Genomic DNA, 13,178 nt, shown 5'->3' with positions numbered 1-13,178 from the left:
TGTTGGAACAATGAATTGGTTATAACTAAATAATTTGTACTACAGAATTCAATAAAATCTTTACCTCTTTCATCTATATCTCCAAGGCCGAATTTTCCACAGGTGTAATTTTTTAGATTATTTTTTCCTACTTTGGCGTTGAGGTCTCCCATGATTATTTTTACATCTCTGTTAGGGATTGTGTCTAAAGTATCTTGGAGAGAGTTATAAAAAATTTCCATTTCTTCATCACTTGCAATATTGGTTGGTGCGTAGCATTGTATAATACTAATATTATGAGGTTTTGCTTGTATTCTGACTTTTAAAATGCGATCATTTATTGGGCTGTACCCAATTAGTGCATTTGCAGTTTTTTTCGTGAGAATCATAGCAACTCCGTGACTATAATTTCCTTCTTCTTTTCCAGAAAAAAACTGTCTTGTTTTCTTTAGTTTTGAAACTTCCATTACTTTTCCAATTGGTCTCACTTATTCCTAGTATTTGAATGTTGTATCTATCCATTTCGTTACAGACAGTATGTAATTTACCCATCTCTTCATTTTCCTTACGTTCCACGTTCCGATTTTTAATGTGTTTCTTAATTGGACCTGTTTTCTTTATCTTCTTTGTCTTCCAGATGCATGTTTAACATTGTCAGCCTGATTGCCCACTAACTAACGCGCCCCTTGATAACACACGCGACGGGCGATGTGGTATGAATTATCGTTTCTGTATTTAATCATTGGTGTAGAGGTTTGTCAGGAGAAAATAAAAGTTGAGTGGAATCCCCCAGGCTCCTTCTCAACTCGCAGTCTCCAACTAATTAGGAGGAACTATCTCTGCCGCTTTTAAAAGAGTTACACTGTAATACGTCAGACATATTATTGGTGAAACAGTAATCAGTAGAACTGAAGTGTTTTCACCAGATATCCACTGCCCTGCTGCCGACAGTTTTCACCGCAACCCTGTATAGGGAGCTAATAGGGTGCTATCCCTTGTTCAAGGGAACCCTAGGGTGCAGTTTTATTGTCTTACCCAGGACAAATATATATATATGTATATATATGTATATATATATATATATATATATATATATATATTATATATATATATATATATATATATATAATATATATATATATATATATATATATATATGTATATATATATATATATATATATATATATATATATATTATAATATATATATATATATTGTGTGTGTGTGTGTGTGTGTGTGTGTGTGTGTGTGTGTGTGTGGTATATGTGGTGTGTGTGTGTGTGTGTGTGTGTGTGTGTGTGTGTGTGTGTGTGTGTGGTGTGTGTGTGTGTGTGTGTGTGTGTGTGTGTGTGTGTGTGTGTGTGTGATATATGTATGTATATATGATTATATACATAAATATATATACTTATAAATATATAAAATATACATATACAAATATATATGCATACATGTAAATATATGTACATACATATGAATATAGCTACATATGTATACATATATATCATACATATATACAAATAGATATAGATATATATATAAATATATATATAAATATTTATGTACTTATATATAATATATACACATATAAATAATAATACATACATATATAAATATAATCTTCTTTTAACGGTAGGTTCATGTCTGAGCCGCCGTGGTCACAGCATGATACTCAATTGTAGTTTTCATGTTGTGATGATCTTGGAGTGAGTACGTGGTAGGGTCCCCAGTTCCTTTCCATGGAGAGTGCCGGTGTTACCTTTTTTAGGTAATCATTCTCTCTATTTTATCCGGGCTTGGGACCAGCACTGACTTGGGCTGGCTTGGCCACCCAGTGGCTAGGTAGGCATTCGAGGTGAAGTTCCTTGCCCAAGGGAACAACGCGCTGGCCGGTGACTCGAACCCTTGAACTCAGATTGCCGGCGTGATAGGTCGACGCTCTTACCATTTGGCCACCGCGGCCTTGACGATCATGGGCTTCCTTGATTTTTCTTGGCAATTTAGAGCGGTGGTTTGCCATTGCCTTCCGCCCAGTGTTTTTATCGAGTCACCATCTCTATTTACCCGGCACTGACTTGGGCTGGCTTGGCCACCCAGTGGCTAGGTAGGCAATCGAGGTGAAGTTCCTTGCCCAAGGGAACAACGCGCCGGCCGGTGACTTGAACCCTCGAACTCAGATTGCCGTCGTGACAGACTTGAGTCCGATGCTCTAACCATTCGACCACCGCGGCCCCATAAATATAATACATATATGTAAATATATATATATATATATATATATATATATATATACACATATCTATAAATATATATTCATTCATTCATTTAACGGTAGGTTCATGTCTGAGCCGCCGTGGTCACAGCATGATGCTCAATTGCAGTTTTCACGTTGTGATGCTCTTGGAGTGAGTACGTGGTAGGGTCCCCAGTTCCTTTCCACGGAGAGTGCCGGTGTTACCTTTTTAGGTAACATTCTCTCTTATTTTATCCGGGCTTGGGACCAGCACTGACTTGGGCTGACTTGGCCACCCAGTGGCTAGGCAGGCAATCGAGGTGAAGTTCCTTGCCCAAGGGAAACAACGCGGCGGTCCGTGACTCGAACCCTCGAACTCAGATTGCCGTTGTGACAGTCTTGAGTCCGACGCTCTAACCATTCGACCACCGCAGCCTTGACGATCATGTGCTTCCATGATTTTTTCTTGGCAATTTAGAGCGGTGGTTTGCCATTGCCTTCCGCCCGGTGTTTTTTTTTTTTTTTTTTTTTTTTTTTTTTATCGAGTCACCATCTCTATTTACCCGGCACTGACTTGGGCTGACTTGGTCCCCCAGTGGCTAGGCAGGCAATCGAGGTGAAGTTCCTTGCCTAAGGGAAACAACGCAGCGGTCGGTGACTCGAACCCTCGAACTCAGACTGCCGTCGTGACAGTCTTGAGTCCGACGCTCCTACCATTCGGCCACCGCGGCCCCATAAATATATATACACACATATAAAAACATACATACATACATATATATATATATATATATATATATATATATATATATATATATATATATATATATATATATATATATATATATATATATATATATATATATATATATATATATATATATATATATATATATAAATACATATATATTTGGATGGCCTATAAAAACCTGCCGGCATGAAAGAATTCACCTTGATGCACTCTAGTTCAAGATCAACAGGTTGTCACAATTCTTAGTAAAAAGATTCAATGAAGTGTTATACTTTATCACTTATATTTTCTCAGTTCACAATTCTCTTAATTCCACCCTTGTACTTACAACCAATTCTTTGGTTTCATACTTTTTTTAGGTTAGGTCTAAAATAAATTCCTTTAATCCCTTTTATAACTAAAACTATGTGAAGGTTCAACAAATATCTATTCTGTACCTCTATTCCAGTATCAAGAAAAATGGCTCCCATGAGAGCTTCAAAGCAGTTGGCCATTGCATGACGCAGCTCGAAATCATGACACAGATCAGAGCCATGAGCATACAGCATGAACTGGTCCAGTCCAAGCTTCTCTGCTAACACTGCTAGATGTTGGTTCTGGACAATAGCTGCCCTGTTAAATGAGTAAAAATAGTCCAATTGTATAACTTGTACATCTATCAGTCACAGCTATGATTACCTGTATCTAGCAATTTCTCTTAAAAGTACTATTGTACACATTTATATACAGTAATTTACCAATGATACATATGCTCCAAACTACACAAGAAGGAAAAGGAATCCTACCTGTAAGTTGCCAAGCCACCTTCCTCTAGACTGGGGAAGAGGTGGAACAAGTGAATGGAGGTAAGAAATTCTACCACAGCATCACCAAGAAACTCCAGACGTTCATTATGTGTGATTTTGCTCTCCGTCTCAAGGTTGCGTCCAAAACGAGACATGATGTTTATCAGTGTGTTTATGCCTGTTGAGAAAAGTAATAGGGTGTGCTGCATAAAGTTGATTAATACTATGGAATTAGTGAAACAACTTATTTAAAAGCAATTCCTAAATGCCCGTCTGTCTAGCCCTAGCCTGATCTGCATTAATGGTGTAAAGACATATACTAATATAGTAATTCTACTTGAATGATAGCATAATTTCCTTCTTGTATTAGATTTATCTCTTATTTTTCAGTTTTCTTTCACAAACTGCTATTTCCATCTTAAAACATTTCTCATTCAATCAACCAGCTTTTACTACCCATACTTACCCCTTTTGCGGGTATTCATATAATGGATTCTTCTATCCCCATATTCAGGCTGCCGTATTCCACAATTTGTGAGCGAGTTCCGGGCGTGATCAGGATTTGTGCCAAAGTTTTCTCTGAAAGCAATTAAATGCATACATTTAGAGCAGCAGACACACTAATATCTTAAATACACTCTTACTGCACAATAACTAGTACTGGAATATATATTGTAATACTTTACAACAAATGACTTACAAAGAGATATACACCAAGCAAAACACTCCAGCATCACATAAATGTCAAATATCACAAAAATTCTGATGATACTGCTCAGTCAGTAGCTATTTGATTCTTGCAACATCTCATATCAGTCAACTTAAATGCCACACCTGTAGGAGGGGTGGGTAAGAGCCAACTGCAGAAGAAACCTCGTGCGGAATTTGTACAGGATTCTCTCTTCTAGGACCTCTAGTGAACAGTGGAAGCGCAGGTGACATACCAACACAGGGAGCAACATGGCATGCTGAGGGTGAAAGAGAATAAAATTATACAGATAAAGGTGACCAGTATGGGGATAACTAATATAACAATTAAATTCATGATGGCAATTACCCATTTTTCCTTTTCATTTCATCAAACGTATTTTTCAATTGTTGAAGGTATAGGGCATTATATGTAGCCTTATGTGACCCACAACAGCTGCACTTTCCCTACTACTGTTCATTCATCTTTAACACAAATACATACAAATACTATAATAACTAGTTTTCAAGCATTCCTAAACCAAAACATCCAAAGTCAGTGAATTTAATACCCTTAACACTAATCCTACCTGGACAACATCACACATAATCCCAGAGCGGTAGAATCCCTGCGCAGAGACAGCAACAGTCACATCTCGCTTCATCTTAGAGGTCATCCGCATCTCCTGCAAGCGGTTCTCTTTTGCCTCCAACCTCCTCTTGTCCTCAAATGATGGCTTAGGCATGTTGGCTAGCAAGTGCCGAAATTTTACGTATTCCCTCCACGCCTTCTGGTACCTTTAGAATTCAAGGACAGCTCCTATAATTTAGCTTTGTAATGAAACATATATATATATATATATTATATATATGTATATATACTTATATATACTTATATATACTTATATATACTTATATATTTACTTATATATATTATATATATATTATTTATATATATTTATATATATTTTTATATATATATATATATATATATATATATATATATATATATATATATATATATATATATATAATATATATATATTATATATATATATATATATATATATATATATATATATATATATATATATATATATAAATAAAAACATATACAATATGTAAAACATATACAATGTATATAACATATACAATATACGTAACATATACAATATACATAACATATATAATATATACCATATTCAATATATATAAGAAGTATAATATATATAACATATTTAACAGATACCATATACTTAATATATGTATGATATATATTAAATATATTGTATGTATTACATATATAAATATATAATAGATACAATAAATTTAATATATATAATATACAAAATATAAAATTATACATATAATGTATGCAATAGATACAGTATATAATTATAATATATATAACAAACATGATATATAAATAAATAAAGAAGTTACAGAAAGAAAGAAAGAAAGAAAGAAAAGAAAAAAAAAATCCACAAACAAGATAAACAGACCAAACTGGAGAACACCGCATACGAACTCCCAGAGGACTCACTCAGGATTCCCGGCATAGGAAAGCTGCGGCGGCCGGATCCCAAAATGCACAATGACGGGGTAATTGATGGTCTCTTCGCTAACCTGGTCTCTGTCTAGCTGGTCGACTCGGATGCTGCAGGGCTTCATGCCGGGACAAGTGACGACCATTCCTGAGGAGGAGGAGGAGGAAAAGAAGAAGAACATGAACAAGAAGAACAAGAAGAAGATGAAGGAGGAGGAGAAGAAGAAGAAGAAGAAGAAAAAAATTATCAATATCATGATCATTAACATCATAATCATTATTATTATTATTACTGTTATTATCAATTATTATTGTGTTTTTTGTTATAGCTTTATTATTTTCTATATTAATATATATTTTTTTCCTTTATTACTGACATTATAATTATCATTATTATCATTATCATTGATATTCACTGTTATTATTAATACTACTTTTATTGTTATTATTATCACTATGATTGTTATAATCATCATTATTTTTATTGTTGTTGTTATTGCTATTCTTTTATTATCATAATTTTTAATATTATTAATGACATTCATGATGATAATCATCTTCACTACTGTTATCATTATCATTACCATAATTAAAACAACCATAACAGTGATGTAATTATAATAATAATGACAATAAAAATAATGATAATGATCCTCATAATGATGATGATGATAATAAAAAAAATGATAATAATGATAATAATAATAATATATTATCATCATCATTACTGTTATTACTGTCAATATTAGAAGTTATATACTTGAACTAGTTATTGAGATCAGTTGTTACTATGCTTACAATAAACTGATCAGTGTCAGCTTCATATATCAAATTGAATTTCCTTTTACAAAATGCCAAATGTGCTAAAATTACATTATTGTGTATTCCTCCATCCACCTTATTCTTTCTGGTACTATTACTCATATTCTTAATTCAGTTACTCAAAATTCTGTGCAACCAGCTAACACACCCACATGCACAAAAAGAAAAGAAGGGGGGGATTATACATATGCATACCTTTCAGCTGGTCAGCATAATTCTGCCACTGATACTGGGACATACTCAAAAGTTGTGCTAAGTCCTCTGGTTGTACAAGTGGCCCACTATTCTTAAGCAAGTATGTTAACACTTCATTCATTGAAAGAATCTCCTTGCCATTATCTGTAATAATATTCAAGCATTATTACTATAACCTACACTATCAGCATGAAAAGTTTGCAACCTGAATTGTAAAATCCACAATCTTGATCCAATCTTGCACATAACATGATTTCTAGTTGAATATTCTTCAACAACAGACCTGCCAACTTCCTGACAAATCTCGGCATAAAATGGAATCGTGGACAGCCATCCGGATCCCCCATGGCATGGAGGTTCAAGTCTACAAGTTCCAACAGTTCGGTAAAGAGATACTTATCTGTAAATGAATTCAACATTTACAAAAGATTCATTCCCATGGACAACCATTTATGCAACAGTAAATATTCTGTCTGGAATGCTATTTACATTCAGTTATCAATAACATTTATCTGAAACTTTAGTTACTTACAGAATATGTCCAACTCTCGGACACAAAAATTATCAGGGATCTTTTCCTGTAGGTAGAGGATGGTGTACTCAATATTGAAACGAATGACCTTGCATGTGGGAACTTCTTCAAGAGGGTTGTGTGAGAGCAATGAGAAACCCTCAAATATAAACTCATGGCTATCATGCATAATCACAGTAGGAGTCTTGATCTGTTGGAGAAAAATCTTTGATTAGTCTTAGTAAACATTAAATATTCACACTATAACATGCTGCAATAACAATCTATTATATATTCTTCACTCATTCATTGACATAATCCAGAAACACAAGTTATACAGCCAAATCTATATATTATAGAGAACTACCATCGTTCACTCTAAATAATTCTTAATCACACATAACTATGTGTTATGCCAACCTACCAAGAAATTAGTGGGTGGAGATATTGTGATGAGATAATGGTGAAGATGATCAGCATTATTTGTCCAGGGGTCACATGGCTTTAAGCTATCTTCTCCAACATAATACCCATGACGGATGCCAGAGCGTTGGGCCTTCAAGGAGCATCGGCAAAGAGGTCCATCATTCATCTGCAAAGGAGAAAACAAGATAAGAATGCAAACATCTGAAGAGGTCATTCATGCTGTGATTTGTTTCTGAACCCAATGCCGCCAGGCATGGCAAGTACATACATGCCCACCACTTTGAGTTTACTTTATTAATTGTTTTTTACACATAGATGGCTACACTTGTACTAAGTCACCAATCAGCCAATTATGAATACTGCCTGTCTCACCAGTTTATTCTTTTCCTTGATTTACAAAAATATTTTACATTATTTTATATTGCTATTAGTAATGTTTATAACATTATAGTAATTATAATGTCTATAAAAAAATATATCACCATCGATATTCATAGCATTAGTAAAAAAAAAATTCCCGCCAATTCAAGGAAAGGTGAAATCAGGTAATGTCACAAGGTCTACTAATTGACTTCATTACAGCTAAGCACTAATAGAGCCATCTATGTGCAGAGACATTTCACAAAAAAATAAAAAACAAGCACAGCATTTTCCTGTGGCATTGGGTTAATAGCTGTCTATGGAAAAGTTGGCCAGTAAAATATGAATAAATGCTGTATAGGAATGTATAAAAGTAAAATTTTTATATCTTGTGTTTTGTAAAAATTGGCAAAAACTTTCATAATTTTTCAATAATCTTGAATGTACAGAAAGGAAAATCCACATAACATGAAAAGCTTTCACTGCCAAAGAAATCTAACATGATTTAGTACCAAGAATTAACCATCAATAAACCCCTAAAAGATGGGAAAATGCAGAGATATGTGAGTGAAGAGGATGGAGGAAATGCAAGACCCAAACTGTGTAATAAACGAAAAGGAAAAGTTACCATGTAAAATTATTTTTGATGCCTTTTGCCTATGTTTCCAACATATGAGCATCTGACAAATTTCATATTTCATTCCTTAGGGATTAAAAACTTGCATTGAATTGATAACCTCTTAATAGAGTGATCTAAGACCTGGAACCAAGTAATTCTTTGACCTAGAAAAAGAAACCAGAACTCACTTCTCCTGGATCATTGAACCACAGCTCTGGATGCAACCGATCAGGATGGTTTCGTTTCTTTTCCAGCTCCTTGGCAATTCTGTCCATCTCACTGTCATCATCATCATCGTCACTACTACTGCTATTGTCACTATCACTATCACTGCTGCTGTTGCTGCTACTGTCGCCCTTTTCTGAATCTTTGTCATTGTTTTCCTTGTTTATATGCCTGTGTTTGTGCTTGTGTTTGTGCTTACACTTTACTCCTACACTTTCACAAAGAATGCCTTCTGAAGAGGGGTTCTTCACTATCTCCACCTCTAAAGAAGCAATATCGGAATTATTGGCTGTCTCCACATCCTCCTGAGCTTCCTTTGTGGTGATGCCATTGCATTCCTCCCCCGACTCCTTGCCCTTTGTGCCGGTGCTGTTTTCTGGTACATTATTCTCTGCTGATGATTCTCTGGTCTCTCCATCTTGTTCCTTGGTTTTGTCCTTTTTAAGGCTCAAACACCCATTTCTGCATGCTAAATTTCAGAAATAAAACAATTATCAGTGTTTAATCAATATTAACACAGACTGCAAATTCTAAAGACAATATTTATACATACTTAGGAATAAATTTGGATTGATGACTAGATAAAGAAACACTGACTGGATTATAATGCCAAAGCCTCTGAAGGCAAGGTTGTCCTACTCAGTTTAAATAGCCCAGCCATTTATAAAGGATATGAAATATAAAATCTTTAAAATATTCAACTCTTTTTTTTTTTTTTTCTATACTATCCTTACCTATTGCCTGATGCTGCTCTTGCTGTTCCTTCTTTTCCCTTGCCTTCCTCTTTTCTTCTCGTATTCTAGTACCTCTCATTATCAATTTTTCTTCAACTACTTCACAAAGCGACATTAGCTTCTTCGTTGCACGCATCACTAATGGATTCCTAAATACAAATTCAAAATTGTCAGAAATACATGTTACAAAAATGCTTCAGTATGTCCATCGGTTATTATAAATATACAGGAAATAGATCTAATGAAAATAACAGTGTGAGTAAACTTTTAAAAAATATATTAGTAGTTATATAGATATAATGGCCACCCATGGTAGATCTCGTCTTTCAACATTTATGATATTCAACAGCACATAGCAGCAATGAAAGGAGATTTTTTTTTTATTAAAATGAAATGTGGATAAGTATTTTTAAGAAGCACTTCAAAATCTAAATAAATCTTTTAAAATTAGAGATATCAAGAGGTGAGGTAAAAAGATGAAGAAGAAAGAGATAAACCTACTTCTCATCACGCTGGTAATAAAGATCGGCAGGAGCTGAGCGCACCCATGCAGCCTTCACATCCTCTTCTTCCTCTAGTTCCTCCTCCTTTGACGCAGGCTTAGACTTCTCCTCTTCTTGTATAGTTGGCAGGGATTCGCACTCCTCCTTCTCTTCGGGGGGGAGGTCCACTGCACTCCTTTTTTTTCTTTACTACCCACCTCTTTGACGGGGCTTCGTGACTTGTGCCTGTCAGGGCTCCAGGAGGGACGTGATCTGAAAAAGGAATTGTGATTGCTTGAAGTGTTTACAGAAGCTAAGTTTGGTGCTGGGGATTTTTCAGGTTCCCTGTGACTTTAAGTTTTATCATATATTTCAAAGACACCAGAACCTAGATTATCCCCTAGATCCGGATATCGTGACCAATAGGTCATAAAAAAATTTGGCTGAGGGTCAGGGTAATATGAATTTGCTGTCATGTGAATTTTGGCTGAAGGACAGAGAGATAAACCTAACTGACTTGCCATGAATTCACAGAGCTCTTCGAGGGTGATTAGACTTAGTGGGCATTTAGGAAGGTGTTCTTGCTTTATTTCCATTGTTAAACAAGTGTGGAATGTATCACATTTGTACCTGCCATGACTGGGAGGACACTATTTCCATACTCAGGATTCTATTCCTGCTGCTGGTGGCACAGGGTGTATTACAGAAAACTGAATATTATGAAAAAAAGACACAAATAACAAAATGTTACTTACTGTTATTGTTAATGAAGAGTTATAGACTACCAAGAGAGATAATATTGAGTCTAGGGCAAGGGAAACAGTCTATTGCCATCTTGGTATAGCATATCAAATGACAAATAAAGTTCCTGGAAAATGGCAAACAAGCAAAAAACATACATGCAGAAAAAGAGATAGCAAAACTGCATGGCGGACACAAGGAGTATTGACAACGCACACCTGGTAGAGTCACCATTCAAATAAGCCTAATACCCAGATTTTGGGCCACATGCAGGCAGCAAGGCACCCAGATCCAATGGGTTTAGCAAAGCAGTCTTCCAAGTCAAAGGTAAGAAGGGACCCAATGCACCCAAGAAGACCTGAGAAAACGCTCAAGAGAAAGACTAAGATCTCTGAAGCTCTGATCCTCATGACTGGTCAGAATAGAAGACTGCCCTAGAAAGAGCCAGACTGAACACACTTCACCTGCTGACTCACACTAAAACTCTGATGATGATGATGATGATTGATGATTATTATTGATTGATAATGATGATGATGATGATGATGACATATACTCAAACCTATGAACCCATTCCCTACATCACTCAATCCTAACTTAAATACTTCCTCATTCATTCATTCTGAATTTTCTCTCTTTTTCAATCCTATAACTTACCTCTTCCTTTCTGGGGACAAAGGTCGAGAACTTGAACGAGAATGAGATCCAGGACTCCTTGAATACCGTTCTTTACGATCATTGTCATACCGAGATCTGGAATACATAACATGAAGATTGATTCCATATTTTTTAAAACTATAAATTACATACTGACATATCTACTATGTCTTATATACTACTATATCAATCAAGGCTCATGTGCTGACATATAAATTAAATCAATAAAATATATCAAGAATTGGTATGGCATAAGAAAATGTGAGATATGAGAAAGAGTACAAACCCTAATGTAATTAAAATGGTTTCAAGTCAACAATATCTCATTGCTAATCTGACATAAAATGTCAACCTCTACACTAAAGTAGAAACTAGTTATGCAGTACCTTACTATATTCTCTAATTTCATACACATATCCCACCTTTCGCGAGAATCCCTTGAACACCTTCGAGGCTCTGTGCGGTTTCTTGACTCTACTCTTCTAGATGAGTAGTCAGAAGGACTTCTTGACCTTTTCCTCCTCCTGCCGTGTCTATCACGCCATCCGTTGCTAGAGTAAGCATCAGAGTAGCTTCTATTCTCCTTGTATCTTGAGTCTATGCTACAAAGATCATCTTCATACCTGTGGTCAAATACAAGTGATTAATAGTCTTCCAATCTAATTTTGATTTTTTTATACTGTTTTAACTTTAAAAAAATAATAATTATGAATTATTAAAATGGTCTTGACTAAAGAGGAGGTAAATATCAAATTTCTATTAGTACACACAATGATGTTAATTCACATTTAACATGTAATCAGTGGATAAGCACAAAATTCTGCGAACTGCAAAGCCAACCTTACCCTGACCTTGAAGAAACCTGAGAAGACCTCTCTTGCCCATGGATAGAAGAGTCATGGTCTCTACCTCTGCTATTCCCCCTGTAGCTGTTTCTTGATGGTACGCCACTTCGATCAATACCAGACCTTGTTGTAAGGTCTTCAGTGTGAGGTCTATGAGGTCTCTCTGAATCCCAATCAGATCCCTGCCACGTCTGGTGATGTATATCCCCTGGGCTGACACCACCCCAAGCAGAGCCAGGAGGAGGCTGGCCAGTCTGCACCATTTGTGAAGAAGGAGGAGGAGACACTCCCCACCCATACATGGGGGTTCCAACATAGCCTGGGCCAGGAGGTGGGCCAGGTGAAGGCCCTGGAGGCGGAAACTGCGTAAGTGAGAGGGGTCCAGATGTGCCAACTGAGGGGCACTGAGGAATGCCAACAGGTCCAGGACATGACCTCACTGGAGGGGGACCAAAATGCCCATTAGATGGCAGGCCTGAGGGGGTGCCTGAGGGAGGGCCTTGGGGTACACTGTGCTGAGGAACATTATACTGGTTTGGCATGGAGGTCTGAGGAGCTACAGCATAGTGATCAGGGGGA

General features: G+C 36.0%; 1 protein-coding gene across 1 annotated transcript in view; it reads right to left on the bottom strand.

The window, feature by feature from the left end:
• The window catches only part of LOC119570620 (ribonuclease 3-like), a 32,822-nt gene that overhangs the window by 16,772 nt on the left and 2,872 nt on the right, over positions 1–13,178 (bottom strand). The window contains 17 exon segments of the mRNA XM_037918292.1: positions 3,402–3,576; positions 3,750–3,927; positions 4,216–4,328; positions 4,584–4,717; positions 5,027–5,234; positions 5,980–6,130; positions 7,000–7,143; positions 7,283–7,399; positions 7,532–7,721; positions 7,935–8,102; positions 9,104–9,609; positions 9,875–10,023; positions 10,376–10,565; positions 10,568–10,629; positions 11,755–11,850; positions 12,177–12,377; positions 12,600–13,178. The exon segment at positions 12,600–13,178 is cut by the window's right edge and continues 232 nt beyond it. Coding sequence (XP_037774220.1) covers positions 3,402–3,576; positions 3,750–3,927; positions 4,216–4,328; positions 4,584–4,717; positions 5,027–5,234; positions 5,980–6,130; positions 7,000–7,143; positions 7,283–7,399; positions 7,532–7,721; positions 7,935–8,102; positions 9,104–9,609; positions 9,875–10,023; positions 10,376–10,565; positions 10,568–10,629; positions 11,755–11,850; positions 12,177–12,377; positions 12,600–13,178 — 3,361 coding nt within the window.

Source organism: Penaeus monodon, chromosome 4 (assembly GCF_015228065.2).
Source record: "Penaeus monodon isolate SGIC_2016 chromosome 4, NSTDA_Pmon_1, whole genome shotgun sequence".
In the NCBI taxonomy this organism is placed as follows: domain Eukaryota; kingdom Metazoa; phylum Arthropoda; class Malacostraca; order Decapoda; family Penaeidae; genus Penaeus; species Penaeus monodon.
This window is presented reverse-complemented; position numbering and strand designations above follow the sequence as displayed.